This window comes from Microcaecilia unicolor, chromosome 7 (assembly GCF_901765095.1).
Source record: "Microcaecilia unicolor chromosome 7, aMicUni1.1, whole genome shotgun sequence".
NCBI lineage: Eukaryota > Metazoa > Chordata > Amphibia > Gymnophiona > Siphonopidae > Microcaecilia > Microcaecilia unicolor.
The window spans coordinates 191,658,341-191,682,153 of record NC_044037.1 but is presented as its reverse complement, the minus strand read 5'-3'; the positions used below and the strand labels follow the sequence as shown (position 1 = coordinate 191,682,153).

The 23,813-nt window shown below is 39.4% G+C and overlaps 1 protein-coding gene across 1 annotated transcript in view; it reads right to left on the bottom strand.

The window, feature by feature from the left end:
- ERBB4 (erb-b2 receptor tyrosine kinase 4) overlaps positions 1 to 23,813 on the bottom strand; it is a 1,861,028-nt gene that overhangs the window by 535,874 nt on the left and 1,301,341 nt on the right. The window contains exon 10 of the mRNA XM_030209189.1: positions 309 to 382. Coding sequence (XP_030065049.1) covers positions 309 to 382 — 74 coding nt within the window. The remainder of the gene's footprint in view (positions 1 to 308; positions 383 to 23,813) is intronic.

Below are 23,813 nucleotides of genomic sequence, written 5' to 3'. Positions count from 1 at the left end.
GAGCACTTGCATCTGTCATAGAGCTGTTCCAGATAAATGCATACATTACGGTATTCTAGAAGATACACATGCAAGTTTAGCCACACAAAACCTTCACCCAGGTGCATACCTTTGTAGATATGCACTGTGGTATTTATAGAATAGTGCTAAGGCGGAATTCTGCCAGTTACAAACATATGTGCAAACATATGTATGCAAATGGTCATGTTCTAAACATTTACGTGCAGAATCGGCACATTCATGTTAGCACAGTGTTATAGAATTATCCCTTAGAGCCTTGATAATAGTAATGCCGTGCTTTCTCTTACCTGTTATTTCTCTCACACTGCGAAAGATATTTAATTTCTCTGGGTCCAGTGCTGCAATTGTATGATATGGGTCCCTGGAAGATTAAGTGAATAATTAGCAATGTTTAAAATGAGAAAATGTATAGATATGTAGCATTTAGCAGTAGCATTCAGAATCCCTCCTTCTACCTCCAGGCAACCTTTTCATTTTGTTATTTCAGTTCTTTATATTTCTTGGAAAGTATATTGTTTTGAAGATTAAAGAAGCAACGGTTTAACTCTTTTTTAAATTTTTTTATTTTACTATGTCAAACATTACAATTTGTACCTGTACAGTGCAGGCTGGTAATGTGAGTGCTATTGAAAATTAATGTAAATATCAACTTCTTTCATAATGTTTTATCCAAGTTAGAGCCTTCAATAATAGTTGGGGTGGCTCGCTTGTGCTGAACGGTTTTAAATGTGAAATGTCTTTGATTCGTTCATAACTGTATCTTTCAGAAGAATGGATGAAAAAAATACTCTGCTAAATCAGATCTATATATTTGCATTTTGTTTTCAAATGGCAATATTATAAGTTTAACATTCAAAAGTACTTATGCATTTGCCACCAAGTCCACAGCACTTAAAAAAAAATCCTGGGGACTGAATAGCTAATTTTGGACCTATAAATCAAACTGGGCCCCTTTTGGTAAAGTGCGTTACAGTTTTACAATTACCACACATTTATGATCAAAAGTAATGCATGGTAACTGCAAAGCCTTTGCATTCAATGGAGTGGTCCCAGCACCTTCATGTATAGTAGTTAAAGACACAGTAGACTACTGTTCCCTTTAAGCTGACTGTGAATCCTCCAAATGCATTGCTGCCATTAGGGGATAGTGCTTCAATATTGCGTTTTTAATTACTAGGGACAGCAAGCTCTCTAGAGTCCTGCAGAGCTTGCCTGTCCCCCGCTATTTATTTATTTATTTGGATTTATTTACCGCCGTTTTGAAAGAATTCACTCAAGGCGGTATACAGCATGAAAAAGTCAAACATAAGCAATAGACAATTACAGCAGTAAAAATATTCAAACAACAATACAAAGTATGGCATAGTATGCTACATTACAATGCCAACACAAAACACAGGGGCCCTTTTACTAATCCGCGTAAACGTCTACATGTGCCCAACGTGCACCAAAATGGAGTTACTGCCCAGCTACTGCATGGCTTTTGCGATAATTTCATTTTTGGTGTTCATCTGATATGTGCGGCCGAAAAATAATTGTTATTTTTGGACGCGCATACTGGACGCATGCCAAGCAGCATTTGACGCACGTAGGTCATTACCGCCCGGTTACCGCGTGAGACTTTACTGCTAGGTCAATGGCTGGCGGTAAAGTTGCAGACCCAAAATGGACACGCAGCAATTTTGATTTTGCCGCACGTCCATGTTCGGCAAAAATAAAAAAGGACCTTTTTTTACTGGTGTGCTGAAAAATGGATCAGCGTGCACCCAAAACCCGTGCCTACACTATTGCAAGCCATTTTTCAGCGCATCTTAGTAAAAGGACCCCACAATAAAACTATTGAAAATATGATAGTGAAACAGCGTCCCCAACTGGTACGACTGTACATGAAGGACTCAGCTTAGAGGGAACAGTGCTGTAGGCTTATTGCACATTAATTGCACTGCAGATAACGCCGATGTAGCTAGTGCCTCCTACTGAAGTGCATAACCAGCTCCACATTATCTGCTACATGGTACTATAACTGCATAAGTACATAAACATTGCTACACTGGGACAGATCAAAGGTCTATCAAGCCCAATATTCTATATCCAACAATGGCCATTCCAGTATCTGGCAGGATTTCAAAAGAGTAAATCAAATTCCATGGTGCTTAACACAGGACTAAGCAATGGATTTTCTCTAAGTCAACCTTAATAATGGTGAACTTGTCCAAACATTTTTAAAACCCTGCTACATTAACCACTTTTAGCACATTTTCTAGCAACAAGTATAAGGCACCATCTTCACCCCCTACCATATTCCACATTTTTCAGCCCCCACCTACAGCAAGCCCCCAGTCCAGGGGTGTAGCTATGGGTGGGCCTGGGTAGGCCATGGCCCACCCAATCTCAGCCTAGGCCCATCCAGTCTTTTGCGACCTTCCAATCAGTGCTGGTGTGGCTGCAGATGCCTCCAGTCCAGCAACAGCAAGACCCGACCCGGTGCCTGTTTCTTTCTCCCTCTCTCCCCTTTCATCCACCTGCCTTGCAGCATGATCCCTCCCATTGCACCTCGCTGGGTCCGCACTAATAAACAACCAAGGCAGAGGCGCGGGACTGCGGCTCTCTGCCTGCCGCTACTGTTTCCTGTGCTGGTCCTGCCTCTTCTGTTCTGAGGTAAACTTCCGGGCTGGCACAGGAAACAGTAGCAGCAGGCAGAGAGCCGCGGTCCCGCGCCTCTGCCTTCGTTGTTTATTAGTGACCCTACCCCTAGATAGGTAGGGGGCGCTGATTAATAGGCTGCAGGAGGGCGACAGAAACCCTAGCACCGGCCCTGGATGCCCATATATTGTGACAAGGCTACTGCCAGGGTGGTTGGGATGAAGCATTTAGACCCTGAAATACAAATACCAGAAGCCATTGCAAGGAGGCGGAGGGAAGAAGCTCAGTTCCCCTGGATACACAATCAATATACCATGTGGCCTAGCTGGAATAGAGAGGGGCCCTTGGAGAGGGAAGAAGATGATTGGATGGATTATATGGAAGGAGGGGTAGATCAGAGGGGACAGGAAATCCCAGGAGGGGGAGAAGCCTCTATGGAGTGGGAGAGTTTCAAGGCAGGGATGGCCAGCTCCTGATGGTTTGGAAGGTTGTTGGAGGTGAGAGAAACCTGCTTTATTGAAAGCCTGATGTATTTGGAAACCTACTTTATTTACCTGCTTTATTGAAAGCCTGATGTATTTGGAAGCCTGCTTCATTTACCTGCTTTATTGGAAGCTTGATTTATTTACCTGCTTTACTGGAAACCTATGTGGTTGGAACCTGTTTGTTTGGGAATAACCTATGTACTGAAGTTTGTGACAGCTGTTATTGGCTTGATAATAAAAATCGGTTGACCTAGACACTGTCAGCAATTGTGGTGAGATCTGGAAAAACAGCTGGTGGACCTCCTTAGTGCACAATTCACAGAGCATGAAACTGCAAGGGGACATACAGATGGACAGGACATGGTCAGGTCCCACATTTACACATGTAACTGATAGAATACCATAAGTTATATACTAACACTTATGCCTGCCTTTTACATGGCATAGGTGATAGTGCCTACATGTTGGCATGCAAATGCCCACTTGTGCCCTATTTTGTAATGGAATCTGGGGGTTCAGATGCTATTATAGAATTCACACTCAGTACCCTAAAATCTGCACCTTAGTGCTCAAATTTGGAGACCTTTAAAGAATTGTTCCCTTAGGTGGGCAATTTTATAACTGGTCACCAAACTTTAAAAGCCAAGATGCAGTGTGCTACGCACAGACAAGATTCAGGAAATGGTACCCAAATTTGGGCACCGAAAAAAATAAGCACCAAGCGATTCCTTTGTTCTCCCTATATTCTTTAGGTCTTTCTCCACAGTTATCGAGGTCTAAGAAAGAGAATCATGATATTCCTTTATTTGTTTCTTTAAGTGACAAGTGTTTCTCTATTTTTCTGTAGCAAGTTTTGTTGTGTGATAAATTGCAAATAATAAAATTTTAAAAAATAAGCGCTGAGTGCTATTCTATAAATGGTGCTCTGAGTTGGGTGCTGTTTATAGAATAGCACTTAGCGCCAGGCTCTGCACCCAATTTTGGACACAAGGATTTACACCATCTGAACCCTGGAGTAAATTCTCACACACCTAAATTAGGCATGGATCTACCATGATCTCTAATAATGCTCCCATCTTTAGTGAATGCCCATGACCCACCCATGGCCACACCCCCTTTTTAGTTACACACTTAAAAATGTATGTGTGCATCTTTAGATCTGTATAATATCCAAAAAGACTTTATTGAGGATACCGTGTATGAAACAAATGCCCGACACAGGCCGTGTTTCGCCCAACAATAGGGCTGCGTCAGGGGCTATAATAAATAACAAACATATAAAATTAGAAATATGTGAAATTATAAAACATAAAATATATATAAAATATAAAACATGAATTATACTGTACGTGTGAAACATAGACATGACTTATAAACACTAAAAGTGCTTTTTTAATTCAAAATTTTATGATTCACAATTGACAGGTCTGAGAACTTGTTAGAGCATCATTGTATACTATATATAGTTTACACATTTGTTGTTGGTATTATAATGATTCAATCATTTTTAAAGACCATCATTCACACCACTTATATATTATATTGCACATTAGTACATAATATATTAGTTTTTCTCATACATTTGCTTTCACTTCATTATTATTTTATTATTACTTTTTTATTATTACTATTTTATCATTTTTCAAAAAGAATTCCATTATTTATTTATTTATTATTCATTCATTTATTTTTATTTTGCATTTTGTATTTTTTACTCATCCAGGGATATTCTATTTTATGCTGCTCATGCTGGTTTTTTATGAAGAAGATTTCTTATATTCTTGTTTTGACATATAATTTGATAGTAAGTATTTTACATCTATTTGTTTGGCATTTCTTTATTATTATTTTTATTTTTAATTTTTTTAATTATTCAGATTTTCTGAGCTGTTGTTTTACTATTCCTAGATATTTGAGATAATTATGGGTGCTCTATATATTTGTTCCTTTTTCAGCCGATCTTATTTAAGAAAGATACAGACTAGGTACAGTGGTGGAAATAAGTATTTGATCCCTTGCTGATTTTGTAAGTTTGCCCACTGACAAAGACATGAGCAGCCCATAATTGAAGGGTAGGTTATTGGTAACAGTGAGAGATAGCACATCACAAATTAAATCCGGAAAATCACATTGTGGAAAGTATATGAATTTATTTGCATTCTGCAGAGGGAAATAAGTATTTGATCCCCCACCAACCAGTAAGAGATCTGGCCCCTACAGACCAGGTAGATGCTCCAAATCAACTCGTTACCTGCATGACAGACAGCTGTCGGCAATGGTCACCTGTATGAAAGACACCTGTCCACAGACTCAGTGAATCAGTCAGACTCTAACCTCTACAAAATGGCCAAGAGCAAGGAGCTGTCTAAGGATGTCAGGGACAAGATCATACACCTGCACAAGGCTGGAATGGGCTACAAAACCATCAGTAAGACGCTGGGCGAGAAGGAGACAACTGTTGGTGCCATAGTAAGAAAATGGAAGAAGTACAAAATGACTGTCAATCGACAAAGATCTGGGGCTCCACGCAAAATCTCACCTCGTGGGGTATCCTTGATCATGAGGAAGGTTAGAAATCAGCCTACAACTACAAGGGGGGAACTTGTCAATGATCTCAAGGCAGCTGGGACCACTGTCACCACGAAAACCATTGGTAACACATTACGACATAACGGATTGCAATCCTGCAGTGCCCGCAAGGTCCCCCTGCTCCGGAAGGCACATGTGACGGCCCGTCTGAAGTTTGCCAGTGAACACCTGGATGATGCCGAGAGTGATTGGGAGAAGGTGCTGTGGTCAGATGAGACAAAAATTGAGCTCTTTGGCATGAACTCAACTCGCCGTGTTTGGAGGAAGAGAAATGCTGCCTATGACCCAAAGAACACCGTCCCCACTGTCAAGCATGTAGGTGGAAATGTTATGTTTTGGGGGTGTTTCTCTGCTAAGGGCACAGGACTACTTCACCGCATCAATGGGAGAATGGATGGGGCCATGTACCGTACAATTCTGAGTGACAACCTCCTTCCCTCCGCCAGGGCCTTAAAAATGGGTCGTGGCTGGGTCTTCCAGCACGACAATGACCCAAAACATACAGCCAAGGCAACAAAGGAGTGGCTCAGGAAGAAGCACATTAGGGTCATGGAGTGGCCTAGCCAGTCACCAGACCTTAATCCCATTGAAAACTTATGGAGGGAGCTGAAGCTGCGAGTTGCCAAGCGACAGCCCAGAACTCTTAATGATTTAGAGATGATCTGCAAAGAGGAGTGGACCAAAATTCCTCCTGACATGTGTGCAAACCTCATCATCAACTACAGAAGACGTCTGACCGCTGTGCTTGCCAACAAGGGTTTTGCCACCAAGTATTAGGTCTTGTTTGCCAGAGGGATTAAATACTTATTTCCCTCTGCAGAATGCAAATAAATTCATATACTTTCCACAATGTGATTTTCCGGATTTAATTTGTGATGTGCTATCTCTCACTGTTACCAATAACCTACCCTTCAATTATGGGCTGCTCATGTCTTTGTCAGTGGGCAAACTTACAAAATCAGCAAGGGATCAAATACTTATTTCCACCACTGTAGGTGTCCTCAATTTTTTTTTTTTCCTAATGGTTTTGTTGTTTTTTAATATTTTTAATATTTTTATGTTCGTGCCCTTCTTTTACTGGTATTTTGGAATATATATGTAGTACATATGTTCTTATCCTGTTGGTTTTTGGCAGATTTATATATTTTATGCATTTTCTTATATATTTTTATATTATATGTTCAACTATTAATTTGATGTCTAATGTTATTTTAGATGTTCACTGTATATTTTGTATGCATATGTATATGTATTTCTATATTAATTAATGTCCAATGTTATTTTATAAAATTTTGAATTAAAAAAGCACTTTTAGTGTTTATAAGTCATGTCTATGTTTTACACGTACAGTATAATTCATGTTTTATATTTTATATATATTTTATGTTTTATAATTTCACATATTTCTAATTTTATGTTTGTTATTTATTATAGCCCCTGATGCAGCCCTATTGTTGGGCGAAACACGGCCTGTGTCGGGCATTTGTTTCATACACGGTATCCTCAATAAAGTCTTTTTGGATATTATACTGATCAGCTGGTTTGTTTTCCACATTGGATTTTGCAGATCGTTTGCCTTGTTGCTTTCTGGGACCCTCATTATGTGTGCATCTTTATACATCAGGGCTTAGCAAGATGAATGCATACACACAAGTTGTTGCCAATTAGCACCAATAATTGTTAGCACCCAATTATTGGCACTAATTGGATTATTGCTCAATTAAATTGTGTATGCAAATAGAGCATACACCCAAATTTGCATGTGCAAGTTTGAGCACCTTTTATATAATTTTGAGGGAAATTGTCAGATTTCATAAGTACATAAGTATTGCCATACTGTGACAGACCAAAGTTCCATCAAGCCCAGCATCCTGTTTCCAATAGTGGCAAATCCAGGCCACAAGTACCTGGGAATATCCAAAAACAGTACAATACATTTTATACTGCTTATCCTAGAAATAAGCTGTGGATTTTCCCCGTCATTTAAAAAAATGGCTTACAGACTTTTTTTTAGGAAGATATTCAAACCTTTTGTAAACCCCGCTAAGCTAACTGCTTCTACTACATTCTCTGGCAACAAATTCCAGAGTTTAATTACATGCTGAGAGAAGAAATATTTTCTCTGATTCATTTTAAATTTACTACTTTGTGGTTTCATTGCATGGCTCCTAGTCCTAGTGTTTTTGGAAAGAGTAAACAACCGATTCATATCTACCCATTCCATTCCACACATTATTTTATAGACCTCTATCACATTTGCCCTCAGTCGTCACTTCTCCAAGCTGAAGAGCCCTAGCCGCTTTAGCCTTTCCTCATAGGGAAGTCGTCCCATCTCCTTTATTATTTTTGTCGCCCTTCTCTGTACCTTTTCTATTTCCAATATATCTTTTCTGAGATGCACTGACCAGAATTGCACACAGTATTCAAGGTGCGGTCGCACCATGGAGCGATGCAAAGACATTATAACATCCTCATTTGTGTTTTCCATTCCTTTCTTAATAATACCTAACATTCTATTTGCTTTCTTAGCCGCCGCTACACACTCAGTAGAGAGTTTCAATGTATTATCAATGATGACACCTTGATCCCTTTCTTGGTTGATGACTCCTAATGTGGAACATGGTGAAGGTGGTTAGCTTAGCAGAGTTTAAAAAGGGGTTTAGGACAAGTCCATAAACCACTACTAAATGAACTTGGGAAAAATCCACAATTCCAGAAATAACATTTATAGAATGTTTGTACGTTTGGGAAGCTTGCCAGGTGCCCTTGGCCTGGCTTGGCCGCTGTCGTGGACAGGATGCTGGGCTCGATGGACCCTTGGTCTTTTCCCAGTGTGGCATTACTTATCTACTTATGTACTTATTATGTAGCTATAGTTCAGGTTCCTCTTTCCCACATGCATTACTTTGAACTTGCTCACATTAAACGCCATCTGCCATTTAGACGCCCAGTCTCCCAGTCTCGTAAGGCCCTCTTGTAATTTTTCACAATCCTCCCGCGATTTAAAAACTTTGAATAACTTTGTGTCGTCAGCAAATTTAATTACCTCACTAGTTACTCCCATCTCTAGATCATTTATAAATATGTTAAAAAGCAGTGGTCCCAGCACAGACCCCACTATCAACCCTTCGCCATTGAGAATACTGACCATTTAAACGTACTCTCTGTTTTCTGTCTTTTAACCAGTTTTAATCCACAATAGAACACTACCTCCTATTCCATGACTCTCCAATTTCCTCTGAAGTCTTTCATGAGGTATTTTGTCAAATGTCTTTTGAAAATCCAGATACACAATATCGACCGGCTCACCTTTAGCCACATGTTTGTTCACCCCTTCAAAGAAATGTAATAGATTGGTGAGGCACGATTTCCCTTTACTAAATCCATGTTGGCTTTGTCTCATTAATCCATGCTTTTGAATATGCTCTGTAATTTTGTTCTTTATAGTAGTATCTACCATTTTGCCCCACACCAACATCAGGCTCACCAGTCTATAATTTCCCAGATCACCTCTGGAACCTTTTTTAAAAATCTGCATTACATTGGCCACCCTCGAATCTTCCAGTCCCATGCTTGATTTTAAAGATAAATTACATATTATTAGCAAAGTTCTGCAAGTTCATTTCTATCAGTACTCTGAGATGAATACCATCTGGTCTAGGCGATTTATTACTCTTCAATTTGTCATATTGCACCATTACATCTTCCAGGTTTATAGAATACTAATGTAAGACAGCATTTATACGCCAACATTTAAGCACACCCAGTTATGCCATGTCAACTGCAAATTTCAATGCACATGCCTAAATATGTGACTTTAGTGTGTAGCTTATAATATTCTGTAAGTTACACATGTATATGCCCCTCCTCCTGTGCATGTCCCCTTGCATTTATATGCTAAGCAAGTTGTAACACTAAAGTCAAAATACAGCTTTATGCCTAACTAGTACATTTTGGACTAGATTCTATATATGGTGCTTGAAGAAACACCGCCAAAATATTTCTGCCTAGGCGTATTCTGTAAACCATGCCTAGATTTAGGTACAGTTTCTAGACTACACCTAGTGGCCATGCCTGTGCCTAACTTCAGGTGCATCCATTTATGCTATGCAAAACTTGGTGTAAATACTAGTGTCTACGTTAGGCATGCCGCAGGTGTATTCCAAAACTGTGCACGTAGGTTTTTGGAATGCCCACAGTCCACCCATTCCATGCCCATGGTCCCTTTTTGGCAGCGCGTATTAAAATTTACGCACATCACTTTACAGAATATGCCTTGCAAGTAGTGCATGTAAATTCTATTTAATGTCAATTAGGATCAATAATTGCTTAAGTGGCAATTACCAGTGCTGATTGGCTTAAGTAACTACATTGCACGCACAAATCCAGAATTCGACTGGATTTACACACACAATCTTGGTCACGTGGATATAAGCATAACTGTAACAGTCTTGTGCATAATTCTAACATCTATCCAACAGGATTTGACAAACTGTGAAAATCAACTGTTCAGATAGTTGGAACTAATACCACAGTAGTTAATAATAGGAATGTCGCTTCTGATTCCTACGTTCCAAAAAAACTTGCTTACCTACAATTTACAAGATGTTCATGGCAATAGATGCACATACATAATACAGGAAATGAAAATAAATAAGGATCAGACTGGACCACAGAAAAGTATAAGTGCTGGTTATATTCTTCCCTATTCCCAGCAGAACAGGATGCAAAGAATTGGTCTAGTATAAACAGTAGCTCTGACTGCTACATCCACTCAGCACTGACTTCAGGATCCAAGAGTCCAGACTTACATGGAAGAAAAACCACCCGTTCCTCAATATTGACCAAATATAGACACACTCCTAAAAATGCTTGATGACTAATCAGACTGAAACAGATTGCAAAAGAGATACATCAAATAGCTGACAGACCAGTAACTAAAGCCGATTTTCTTGAACTGCTACATCAAAACAGAAGGTAGCCAGTTTTTGACATCAGGGGGAGCAGACCTTTTGTAAAATAGGCACCAGTGCAAGGCCAAAGAGCTCATCCACATTTGTGCTGTTTCAGTCAAAATCCATTTTGGAGAGTGGCTGCTCCCCTTATACCCTCTTATCTATGCTTCTGCATCAAAGATATAGAAACATATACATAGAAAACAATGACAGATAAAGACCAAAAAACCTTTCCAGCCTGTCCACCCATATTATCTGTTATTACTATTCCTTCCTCTCCCTTACAGATCCTACGTGTTTGCCTCATGCTTTCTTGAATTCAGGTACAGTTTTTGTCTGCACTACCATCTACCACTTTTTCTGAAAATAAGTACTTCCTTAGATTACTCCCGAGTCTGTCCCCTTTCATCTTCATCCTTTGCCCCCTGACTTCAGAGCTACCTTTGAATTGAGATTTACCTTCTGTCCATTTATTCCACAGAAGTATTTAAATGTCTCTATCATGTCTCCCCTCTCCCACCATTCTTCCAAAATATACATATTAATATTTTTAAGTCTGTTGCCATATGCTTTATACCAAAGACCACTGACCATTTTAGTAGATGCCCTCTGGACTGAATCTGTTCTGTTTATATCTTTTTTAAGCCGTGGTCTCCAGAATTATTGTACACTGTATTCTAAATGATGTCTCACTGGAGATTTATACAGAGGCACTATCACCTCTTTTTTTTTCATGCAGGCCATTCCTCCCCCTATGCACTCAAGCGTCTTTGTGGCTTCTGTCATCACCTTTTTTGAGTAGATATCTCTATTGCTGTGGATGATTTAAAGGTAGAGCTTAAAAACCTAGATAACAGGGTGACACATATTGTGATCAATATCAGTGAAAAAACAGACATAGTAGTGGTTTTCTAAACCAAGCTTCAAAGACTATAGGCAAGGAAATAGGAGAAACAAGATGATATGGGGAGCAGACAAAGATGGACATGGGGGTGAATTTTGTAAATGGTGCCTATAAAACTGATGACAGCACCCCCCCCCCCCCCCCCCCCCCCCCCCCACTTAAGCGATATTCTATAAGCTGTGTCTAAAGTTTGGCACGGTTTATAGAATATGCGCTTAAGTGGAGAGTCACACTTAAAATTAGGCATGGCCATTTACACCAGCTGTAATTATACATGTAACTCAAAGCCATACCTCCATTCAGCCCCCAAACACCCATGACCCTCCCATTTCTGTGCCCTCTTTCTTGGAATGCACACAAATTTTAGGTGCGGATCCCGTGCCTAATTTTACAATGTTGGCCCCAATTATATCTAATTAGTGCCAATAATGCCTCCTCTCCCCTTATGTTCCCGCCCGAAACCTCCACTCACAGGACAAATCCCTCCTCTCAGTACCCTTCTCCACCACCGCTAATTCCAGGCTTCGCCCATTCTGCCTCGCCTCACCCAATGCTTGGAATAATCTTCCAGAGCCCTTACGCCAAGCCCCCTCCCTACCAATCTTCAAATCGTTACTCAAAGCCCACCTCTTCAATATTGCTTTCGGCACCTAACCTTTATACCTTTCAGGAAATCTAGACTGCCCATTTTGATGACCCCTACTTGTCTGACTGTACATTTTATCCTTTAGATTGTAAGCTCTTTGAGCAGGGACTGTCCTTTTATGTTAAATTGTACAGCGCTGCGTAACCCAAGTAGCGCTTTAGAAATGTCAAATAGTAGTAGTAGTAGTAGTAGTAATTAAACTCTGGAATCCGTTGCCAGAGAATGTGGCAAAAGCAGTTAGCATACCAGGATTACAAATTTCCTAAAAGATAAGTCCATAAGCCATTATTAAGATGGACTAGGGAAAATCCACTGCTTATTTCTAGAATAAGCAGCTTAAAATCTGTTCTACTGTCTGAGATTTTGCCATTTACTTGTGACCTAGATTAGTCAGTTTTGGAAACAGGATACTGGGCTTGACAGACCTTCGATCTGTCCCCGTATGGCAATGCCTATGTTCTTATGTAGCATGACACTAAATATATACACATGGTCAAGCTCAAGCTAAATGTTTGCTATTATCTTTTTGAAGAATCATTTGATGTGGATCTTTCAAGTTTAGAAGACAGAGTGAGTAAAGGAAAGGCATCTTGTGCCTTTTGGATCACATACTTTTGATGGTAGAGTTTTACTGTCACAAGTTTTCATGCTCTATTACTTTAAATGAAGAAGAGAAGGGTTGGGAGGTTGGGGATTAGTTAATAGTAGATATGTACTGAGCAGTGGGTGGGCAAATGTATTTTTTATATGTCTCATTTAGCCAAACTACATTTAGATAATGTCTTCATAACTAGTTTCTTGGAAAGTTAATAGGTTTAACCACCTGATCAAGAGGAAGAGAATCCTAGTGTTGTTCAAAGTACTATGTCAAAGCATTTAAGTAAAAGTAAAAACAAATGCATATTTTAATACTAAAGTAAAAGTACAGTAAATAATATATTATTGTTTATTGTTTAAAAGTTACTTTATCACCTGCATTATTTATTTATTTGTTACATTTGTACCCCACATTTTCCCACCTATTTGCAGGCTCAATGTGACTTACAAAGTACCATAAGGCGTTCGCCAGTCGGTTGATAACAAATACAAGGTTATATTGTGGTCGAGTGAGGTAGATGTGCATCAGGCACCATGAGGGTTGAAGGGAATGAAGATTGTATATTGTCTAGTATGATCATTGGTTATGTTGTGTTGCTGGGTGTGGGGATTTACGTTGGATCGGTGGTAGTGCTAATTCACCACTTGCATCTTCATCATCATCGCCATGATATCCAATTACAGAGAAGGCTTTCACAAGGTTGAACTGTGGGTTGTTCTAACAATTGTTTGTCTGATGGCAAATTCCATATTAATATTTTTGAGAACTGATGCAAAAATGTCAAATATGTACGAACCCTTTAATCTTTTTAAGTCTAGACAAGTGAAATTCCTCTCTAAAGACTCTATAATTCTCCATGGGATGACCAGCAGTCTGTTGTGGTAGACAGCCATATGTCTGTTCACCAAGAATTGCCATCAACTTCAGCTTTATCCAGAGCGTTTTTTTTCTAGCGAAAATGGTGCCGGTACTCCAATGCCAGGCTACCCTTCAGGGGTGGGGTGATCACTGAGGGTCCCACCCCATAATAGTCAGGCCCCCTGCAACCAGTCACAAAATCTATGACAAGCCAGAATTGGTGTGTAGAGCTTGAGCTCTTTCATTAAAACTTGGGGACCATGAGTCAATTTTAACAGACAACAGAAAAGGTGCCGGTAACTCAGTACCCCCAAGTACTCCCTCAAAAAAAGCCCTGGCTTTATCTCCATTTCAAGGTGACTCAACTCATCATTGTCCTGTTTGGCTGGAGACCAGTAATTAATTCAATGAACACAGGCAAATCTACTGTTCTCATAGGCTCTATTCCCTGAACAGCAAAATTTAAGATGAGATAATCCACTTTTGCTTGCATGACGAGATTTTCATTAGCAAAATCCTGTTCCAGTTTTTACTGCTTCATTTGGTTCACCAAGGAATCATTTACATCTCACTTTTTCACTTTCAACTGTAAGTATCAGATGTAACTAAGTAGAAGCAGTAAACAATTATTTCTTTGGTACAAGTAAAAGTAACAAAAAGTTTACTTAAGTACAGTAACTAATCTTTCTGTAAGACTCCCAGTTGTCCTTAGAAGAAAATCTTAAATTAAAGGCTGGCTAAGTTGAGCAAGTGTTTGTTGGTGGTGTTTTTTGACACAAATCTTAATCTGAAAGGAGTTGCTACTTTCTTTTCTTTTATCGCTTGTTATACAAAATACATTGATAGATACTAATGGTAGATATGTTATTGTAATTGAAGAAATGAAGTTTTAATGACTTTTGCCAATGTACACACATCAAATGATGATTTAGCTAGTTTTTCCCACAGGTTCTTTAAGATCCTTAAAATTACAAGCAAGAGGCTTGATTTGTTTGGAATGGGATTTTAATTGTATATTAACTCCTCTTGCCAGATCTAAATGTTAGCTTCTTAATAACTCATGAAAAAAAGGGTTACTTACTCTATTGTGGGAACTAGGTCTAGGTAATTAGTGAAAGGAAACATATAGGGGCAAGAATAAAGTACTTCCCTTATTTATTTTATCTTTATGAAATTGTGCACTTTTCAAGAAACATTTGCATTAGTAACAGCTGCACAGTGTAAAATCACAGAAGGAAATAATGCTGATTTATCTTCGAGAAAAATAAACATTGCACACTGAAAAATTACCAACAGAAAAGAAATGGAAAAAAAGAGAAAGGAGGGAGCAAAAGGAACATAGGACCCAGAGTTCCTCTGAAAATAAAGCAAAAGCAATAATGGATTTATCAGAAGTTTCAATATACAAAAAGCCTGTCACATTCAGTCAGAAATGGAGGTGGGAGGTATCACCAAATGAGAAGACATCTTGGCATTCACAAAACTCATTATTTGATTAGGGGCAAATATATAAAACTGTTTCCCTCATATTGCACACATTTACACAGAAACTGAAGGAAATAAGTAGCTCCCAGGGCCAAAACTCATGGAAGCAAAGTCAAAAAGGCCTTGCATCTCACCTGTGTGGCCATGGAGAAATCTGGAAATACATATATTCATTGACCCAAAAATTGTACATCCTTATATTGAAAATTACTTCTTTCTCAACATCCAATCTCTGTCTTGTTTCAAGGTAAAGGTTATCATCAAAGTAGCAATCTTCGATGTCACAGGCTAGGAATTCTCCAAAAAACTAGTTAAGTCCAAGCTATCTGCAGAAATGTCCACCCTTTGCTCCTCTTTACCTTCTCTCTTTCCAGAATTAAGGGAAAGGAAATGGGACTTGATATACTGCCTTGATGAGGTTTTTTACAACTACATTCAAAGCGGTTTATGTATATTCAGGTACTTATTTTGTACCAGGGGCAATGGAGGGTTAAGTGACTTGCCCAGAGTCACAAGGAGCTGCAGTGGGAATCAAACTCAGTTCCCCAGGATCAAAGTCCACTGCACTAACCACTAGGTTACTCCTCCATGGGAAATTCATAGCAGGGTGTCTCTAGGAATCTGAAGCACAAATCCAAGTGAGAACACAAGGCTGACTAAGGAAAGTTTAGGAAGCACAAATTCAAATGCCAGCCTTGATTCTCCAATATTTCCAATCCCAGGCAGCTTTTAGATCCTTAACAGAGCAATGTTAAAGCCCTTATGTGATAACGTGTTCCCAGTCTAGGGATTTTAACTTCCTCTTTCCCTGATCATCTCCCTCCCAGCTAGGCAGGCTTGCTCTGTTTTCCTAATGTGGTCCAGTGAGGGAGTGGCATTAAGGCAACTTGGGCTTATTTGTTTCTCCGCTTCCAAGCTTCTCACCCAAACAAATAAGAATTCTCAACTATTTAATCCAAATGCTTTGTCAAATAATTCTTCAAGATGGAAATGGTCCACACCACCTCTGAAATAATCACATTCCCAGGTTGAAGTCATGTATCTTGAAGCCCTTTGATCAAAATATCAACTCCCACCTGATTTCTGATGGACATGGATCTCAAAACCCCCAGTAAGCACACCCTCAACCATAATGGGAACAATTTCTGGATTTTTGGAGATGGAGGATGCAGTTTGGGCAGTCGTGCTACAGATATTCTGTGGTTGAGTCAAATATGCTTCTACAGTATGATCTAACACTTCAGCACTGACTTCACATCTGGGCCTCTGGGCTAAATGAGAACTGAATGTTCTCAGTGGAATCAGGCCTTCTGATGCTCTGCTCTTCCCTCCAGAATATTTTTTCTGAATGCAGGCAACACAAATGAGTCCAAAGTCTATAAGTCAGTTGGCAAAAACAAATCAGTCACAGCAGGTGGCAAATAACTCTTCCCCTAGCGCATCTCCATTGGTTAGCTTCAAGGTCCAGGCAGGAGGAAGCTTCACCAAAACCCGACACCATCTTCATTCTTTTCCCAAAATACTTTTTCTTAAGTGGTACATAAGTCCTACTTTAGGATAGATTTCTAGTTTCTCTATGTAGAAGGAGAATGCATATCTCTGTTGAGAAAGATGGACATTGGGATCTATACCTAGTCCCCAGGACATCTAAGTTTCACATCTAGGTAGCACTCCACTGGAGAGGAAGTCACCCCTCCCCTATAATCTCCCAATGTTTCTTGTCCCCTCAAAAGCGATACTGGCCAGCGGACATGGTTCTGTGACAGTGTCAGAAAACATAGATGTATATGCTTTTGAAATGGTTAACATACATATGTGCTGGTACATACATGTATATTTTATAAAATACCAGCACATGCACATTTATGTTGCCATGTTGTGAACACTGATACTGAAGACATTTAGGTTTCTGAAATGTCCATCATGTATCTTAGAGCAGGCTCTACACTGACAGATCCTGATCCTGGTCTGAAATACTTGAGGATTTGAGTTGTCCCAAACTGGACATCTGAATTTCGAATAGCATATCCTTTCTAAAATGTTGTTAGTTTCCAATTGGAGAGTTTGAAATATAGTAAGATTCCACAATCTGATTTATGTATAGCTTTTTGTTAACCAAGCCTGCAGAAATTAGTTGATGGCACCCTCATCCTCCCCGTCTTATCTGCCCGCAACCTCGGAGTCATCTTCGACTCCTCCCTCTCCTTCTCTGCGCATATCCAGCAGATAGCCAAGACCTGTCGCTTCTTTCTCTTTAACATCAGCAAAATTCGCCCTTTCCTCTCAGAGCACACCACCCGTACTCTCGTCCACGCTCTCATTACCTCTCGCCTTGACTACTGCAACCTACTCCTCACTGGCCTCCCACTTAGCCATCTATCCCCCCTTCAATCCGTTCAGAACTCTGCTGCACGTCTTATATTCCGCCTGAACTGATATACTCATATCACCCCTCTCCTCAGGTCACTTCACTGGCTTCCGATCAGATACCGCATACAGTTCAAGCTTCTCCTTCTTACCTACAAATTCACTCAGTCTGCAGCCCCTCATGACCTCTCTACCCTCATTTCCCCTTACGTTCCCGCCTGTAAGCTCCGCTCACAGGACAAATCCCTCCTCTCAGTACCCTTCTCCACCACCGCCAACTCTAGGCTCCGCTCATTCTGCCTTGCCTCACCCTATGATTGGAATAAACTTCCTGAGCCCTTACGCCAAGCCCCCTCCCTACCCATCTTCAAATCTTTGCTCAAAGCCCACCTCTTCAATGTTGCTTTCGGCACCTAACCTTTATACCTTTCAGGAAATCTAGACTGCCCCAATTTGACTGCCCCTATTTGACTGACTGTACATTTGTCCTTTAGATTGTAAGCTCCTTTGAGCAGGGACTGTCCTTCTATGTTAAATTGTACAGCGCTGCGTAACCCTAGTAGCGCTTTAGAAATGTCAAGTAGTAGTAGTAGTAAATTAGCAGTGACATGTTCACTTTAACTTGCCTGGGATGTGGCCAAAGTTGCCCTTTGGAGACATATAATATAATCTCTGCAAAGCACTAAAGAACAAAAATAGTCAAACCATGTACTCTTTTGCAGCAGATTGAAAAAAAAAATCATAAAAAGAATGGTAATGATGCATTGCTACAGAGACTGATTAAGGTGTAAGGGGAGATAGTAGCCTTAGAAACTGTCCAAACAGCATATTATCTGTCTAAGCTGAATGTCTAAGAAAATACTAAAAAAGCAAAAAGATACTTCTATGGCAAGTAAAAGGATGAAAATTAAGGATAAGTAGGGATAATAATGGATAGGTATATCAGTGTCGAAATCCAATTAAATTGCTAATCATTTTGCACAATATTACCAAAACCTTTATTCATCACAACTAACAATGTCTGAACATATTGAAATACAATGGTTAGAGAAAAACTCATCCACGGTTTAAGTGAGGAAGCTAAAAAGGATTTAACAGGGCAGGAGAGAGTCCTGCTTGCTTAAATCATGCTGAGTGGGGCAAACCCAGGTATTCAGGGGCACTTAACCGGAAAGTGCCAAGGCGGAACGGGAGCAGAAACTGTACAGAGCTGATGCTTATCTGGTTAGCTGATATTTTCAGTTCACTAACTGGACAAAAAACTGGATAATAGGACCATTTTACTAAAGTGCATTAAGTCCTATTGAGCGTTGCATAGGAAAAACAGGTTACTGCAAAACACATCAAGGTGTTTTGAGGTATTTTGCCTCTTACAACATGCTAACTCGAATGCTATTTTTGAAAAAATATTTTTTGGGGGTGGGGGAGCTTACCACGAGTGGAGAATGAGCAAGGAAATGTTAAGTTTCAAGTTTCACATTTTAATCGGAACTTGATATACCGCAGATCAGCAGCCATCTCAGAGGAGTACAATCATATAAACAGCAAGGAAAGAGTACACTAGTAATGTTCAGAAAGGGGGGAAGGAAAAAGCTGAATAGAGGAACTATATTATATGATAGGAAAGCGGAGAGGAAGCAGCAGTGCAGAGGGAGAAAAGGTAGGAGTTGTGTCCTGCAGGCTTGGCCAAGGAAGAACCAGTGCTAGCCTAGATAAACGTCCAAGTGAAGAGGTGCGTTTTTAGCTGAGATTTAAGGGTCAGGAGTGAGTTGAGCTGTCGTAAGTTGGAAGGGAATGAATTCCAGAGGGTAGGGCCCACAAAACTACTACTACTACTACTAAACATTTCTATAGCGCTACTAGACTTACGCAGTGCTGTACAAATCAACATGAAAAAGACAGTCCCTGCTCAACAGAGCTTACAATCTAAATTGGACAGACGAACAGACAGCTAGGGGTGGGGAAATTGCAGTGGTAGGGGTGATAAGTGAGGGTGTTGAGTAAGAGAGTCATGGTTAGGATAGAATGTTTATAAAGCAGCCTGTGGTGCCCAGTATTTAAAAATACTCTGACCACCACAGTCTGAATATTTATCTCTATACTGATGAACACTGGTAAAAGGTGAATAACACAATTGCTACCTACAAAAATAATAAACTGATAGAAACTGACCATCTTCCAGTAGAGTTGTACAAACATAGGAAAGATCACTTAGCTCCAAAGAGTTTCAATTTAAAATAGGAAAGCTAAGTGGTAAATCCATATGGACATCGATTTTAAGCCTATTCCATAAAGGAAACAAAGGCACCTATATGCTTTTATAAAAGAGATTCCCAATCTAGCAAGTTATATAGAGGCTATCAAAATTCACTGTATAATTTAAATAGTCGATTCTAGCACAGTAAAAGCAGGTGTGACTTGAATGGATAAGACCCTGTGCCCCTCTTTACTGGCCTCAAATATATTTAAAAAAATAACTAGTTTGGCTGAATGCCCCTCCATATCCCTATTAAAAAACGGAGCCTTCAACAACCTCCCATTGCTATCAGGAAAGAGTGGCAACATAGCCATTTCCCCTTTGAAGGGATGAATAAACATGTAGATAAAGGTGAGCTGGACGATATTGTGTATCTGTTTTTTTTCAGAAGGCATTTGATAAAGTACCTCATGAATGACTCCAGAGGAAATTAGAAAGTCATGGGATAGGAGGCAGTGTCCTACTGTGGATTACAAACTGGTTAAAAGATAGAAAACAGAAAGTAAGGTTAAATGGAGAAGGATAATTAGTGGGGTTCCCCAGGGGTCTGTGCTGGGGTCACAGCTTTTTAACATTTATAAGTGATCTGGAAATGGGAATAACAAGTGAGGTGATTAAATGTGTTGACGACACAAAGTTATTCAAAGTTGTTAAATCAAAAGAGGAATGTGAAAAATTGCAAGAGAACCTTATGAGACTGGGCATCCAAATGGCATATGACATCTAATATAAGCAAGTGCAACGTGAGACATGTAGGAAAGAGGCACCCAAACTATAGCTACAAGGTTCCACATTAGGAATCAATGCCCAGGAAACAGATTTAGGTGTCATTGTAAATAATATGCTGAAACCCTTTGCTCACTGTGCAGCAGCAGCTAAGGGAGTCTTTTAGTAAAGATTAGCTTGAGTTATCTGCAGCAGGGCCCATAGGAATAAAATGGGACCTGCTGCAGATAACCTGAGTTAAGTTTTAGTAAAAGACTCCCTAAGAAAGCAAATACAATGTTAAGAATTATTAGGAAAGGAATGGAGAAGACTGAGACTATTATAATGCTTTTGTATTGCTCCATGATGTGATCTCGCCTTGAACATTGTGTGCAATTTTGCTTACCGAATCTAAAAAAAAGATATAGCGGAATTAGAAATAGTGCAGAGAAGGGTGATGAAAATGATAAAGAGGATGGGATAAATTCCCTACGAGGAAAGGCTAAAGAGGCTAGGACTCTCCAGCTTGGAGAAGAGACGGCTGAGAAGAGATATGATAGTGGTCTATAAAATAGGTACATGTGTAGCATAGGGGCTAGGGCTATAGACCTTCAAAGCAGGGGACGTGGATTTGACTCTCACTGTGGGTCTTTATGGTAACTGTTTTCCCCAGAAACTCCATTCATTGGGTACATCTCTCTTATCTGTACCCTTCTCCTTCACTGGCAACTCCAGAATCCGTTCCTTTGATCTTGCGCACAGTATGCCTGAGTCAGTATGTCAAGCTCCGTCTCTGGCTGTATTCAAATCTACGCTAAAAGCCCATCTTTTTGAGGCTGCTTTTAACTGTTAACTGCTGTTCACTTGTTCAGTACCCATGTCTGTTTTAACATTTCCACCTTAAGTAATTTCATATTCCCTTATTTCTAATGTTTGTCTGTCTTTATTAGATTGTAAGCTCTGTGGAGCAAGGACTGTCTCTTACATGTTTAGCATATAGAACTGCATACATCCAGTAGTGCTATTGAAATGATAAGTAGTAGTAGTAGTAGTAAAAAAAAACTGTATGGAAAATCATTTGTTTACTCTTTCCAAAAATGCAAAGAATAGGGGGCATGCATTAAGCTACTACATAGTAAATTTAAAGTAAATCAGAGAAAATACTTCTTCACAACGCGTAATTAAACTCTGGAATTCATTGCCTGAGAATGTGGTAAAAGCTGTTAGCACATTAGTGTTCAAAAAAAGGTTTGGATAAGTTCCTGAAAAAAAAAGTCCATAAGCATTATTAAGATGAATTTGGTAAAACCCACTGCTTATTCCTGGGAAAAGCAGCTTGAAGTCTGTTTTAGTCTTTTGGGATCATGCCAGGTTCTTCTGAACTGGATTGGCCACTGTTGGAAATAGGATACTGGGCTTGATGGACCTGTGGTCTGTTCCAGTATGGTGATGTTTATGTTTTTTGTTTTTAATTGAATTATAAATCTAAATCCAACCAAACAGAATTGAGAAATTCACACCATAATGAACAACTTAGAAACAGTAAACAACTTATCACACAGCTAAAAGAACATTTGGTGTACATAGCCCTCAACATGAAAAGAAAAATATATAGAAATACAAAAATAAAAGGCAGTCAAGCAAGATTATTAACAAATCTAACTATCCAGTGGTATATTTTCTAATAAGGACCTAGGGTCCTGTTTACTAAGCTGCGCTATAGGCACGTTAACTTTTTAGCGTGTGCTAATGATAGAGACACCCATTATATTCCTATGGGTATCTCTATCTTTAGCGTGCACTAATTTTCCCAGTTATCCCCTATACACTGAAAAAAACTATAAGGCATATTTACTTAACAAAAAACTCTAAATAAGAGGGGTCAAAAAAGTAATTGCTTCCCTTGCCAAGAAATCAAACATTTACAGGAGAACCTTTAAAAAAGTACCCTCAATTGCAATACCTTAGGCTTTAATAATTTGCTTCTTAGCTGTGTGGCTTGCACCACAGCTTGAAACATCTGAATTTTCTGTCCAGAAAAAAAGACAATCTTTTTTCCTGAAATAATTCTTCAAAATTTGTATCTTATCCTTTTCTGCAGTAAATGTGACAAAGAGTAACTCTAGTGGAAGTTTCCAAAAAGTTTGTTAAAGCTACCACCCTCTAACATATCAAAAGCTCCTTTATCCCCATTGTCGCTTCAGATTTTAGAGGGAATATAACAACAATGAAAACTTTTTATATCCTCTGTCAAAGCTAATACCTCTTTAAAATATTTTGCTAGCAATATATCTGCAGAAAGCAGATCTATACTAGAGGCCGACAGCTATTGTGCCAAAACTAGCCCCAAATCCTTTCTCTGCCTGGTTTTGGTTGAAAGGCTATGGCCATGGTTTTGATTGAAACTGACCATGTGTATTTGGTGGTAGCTGAAAATTTGTGCTTTATACTGTTTGTGTCCTTCCCTCCCCCATCCCCTTTGAACAGGAGTTCCCCCCCCCCCCCCCCCGAACCTATTTTACAATCCCTGGTGGACTAGGGGTGTAGCTAAGGAAGGAGTGATCCCCAGTCACTGCTGCCCATGTTGAATCTACTCTCAAAATGGCTGCCATGATCTCCGGTAGCAATCTTGTGAGACTGCAGCAAGATGTCAAGGCAGCTATTTTGAGAGTAGAGCTGAGAAGGGCAAGAGTGACTAGGGATCACTCCTGCCTTGACTATACCACTAGACAAACGGGGAATGTAAGGTAGTAAGGGGGGGGGGGGGGCTTCTCTTTGTATTTTTTTGGGGTGTGTATATTGTGATTGCAAGTAATAGTTGTGATTTTTCATAGTAGTTTATATGGTAAATAGAATGCACCAAAGAAATGCTTTTGAGACAAACATTTAGCAAGAATGTAAGTTTGTAAACTTGGAATGATAAACTCCTTAGGAATTAACATCTCTGTAGTGATATGGCATCAACTGTCACTCCAAATGTGGTGCAAAGTCATCCATTATAAAAGCACTGTGGCTTTTAGTTTCAATTTTTATTAGCTGAGGTCATGTGTGCGGAGTCTATTTTGCTTGGAGGTAAAATATGGTCTTTCATTATTTAAATTATATATATATATATTTTTTGACTTGGATACTAAGAATTTCCAGGCTCTGTTGGGTATGATGAAGATGCTGTATGAGAAAGGAACCTGCAGTGATTGTTTTCATGCAAGAGTACTGGTCAGCTTATAATGTTAGTAGAGAAATTATATTACAATGAAATAAAGTTTATATATGATTTATTAATTAGGATTTATTTTGAAA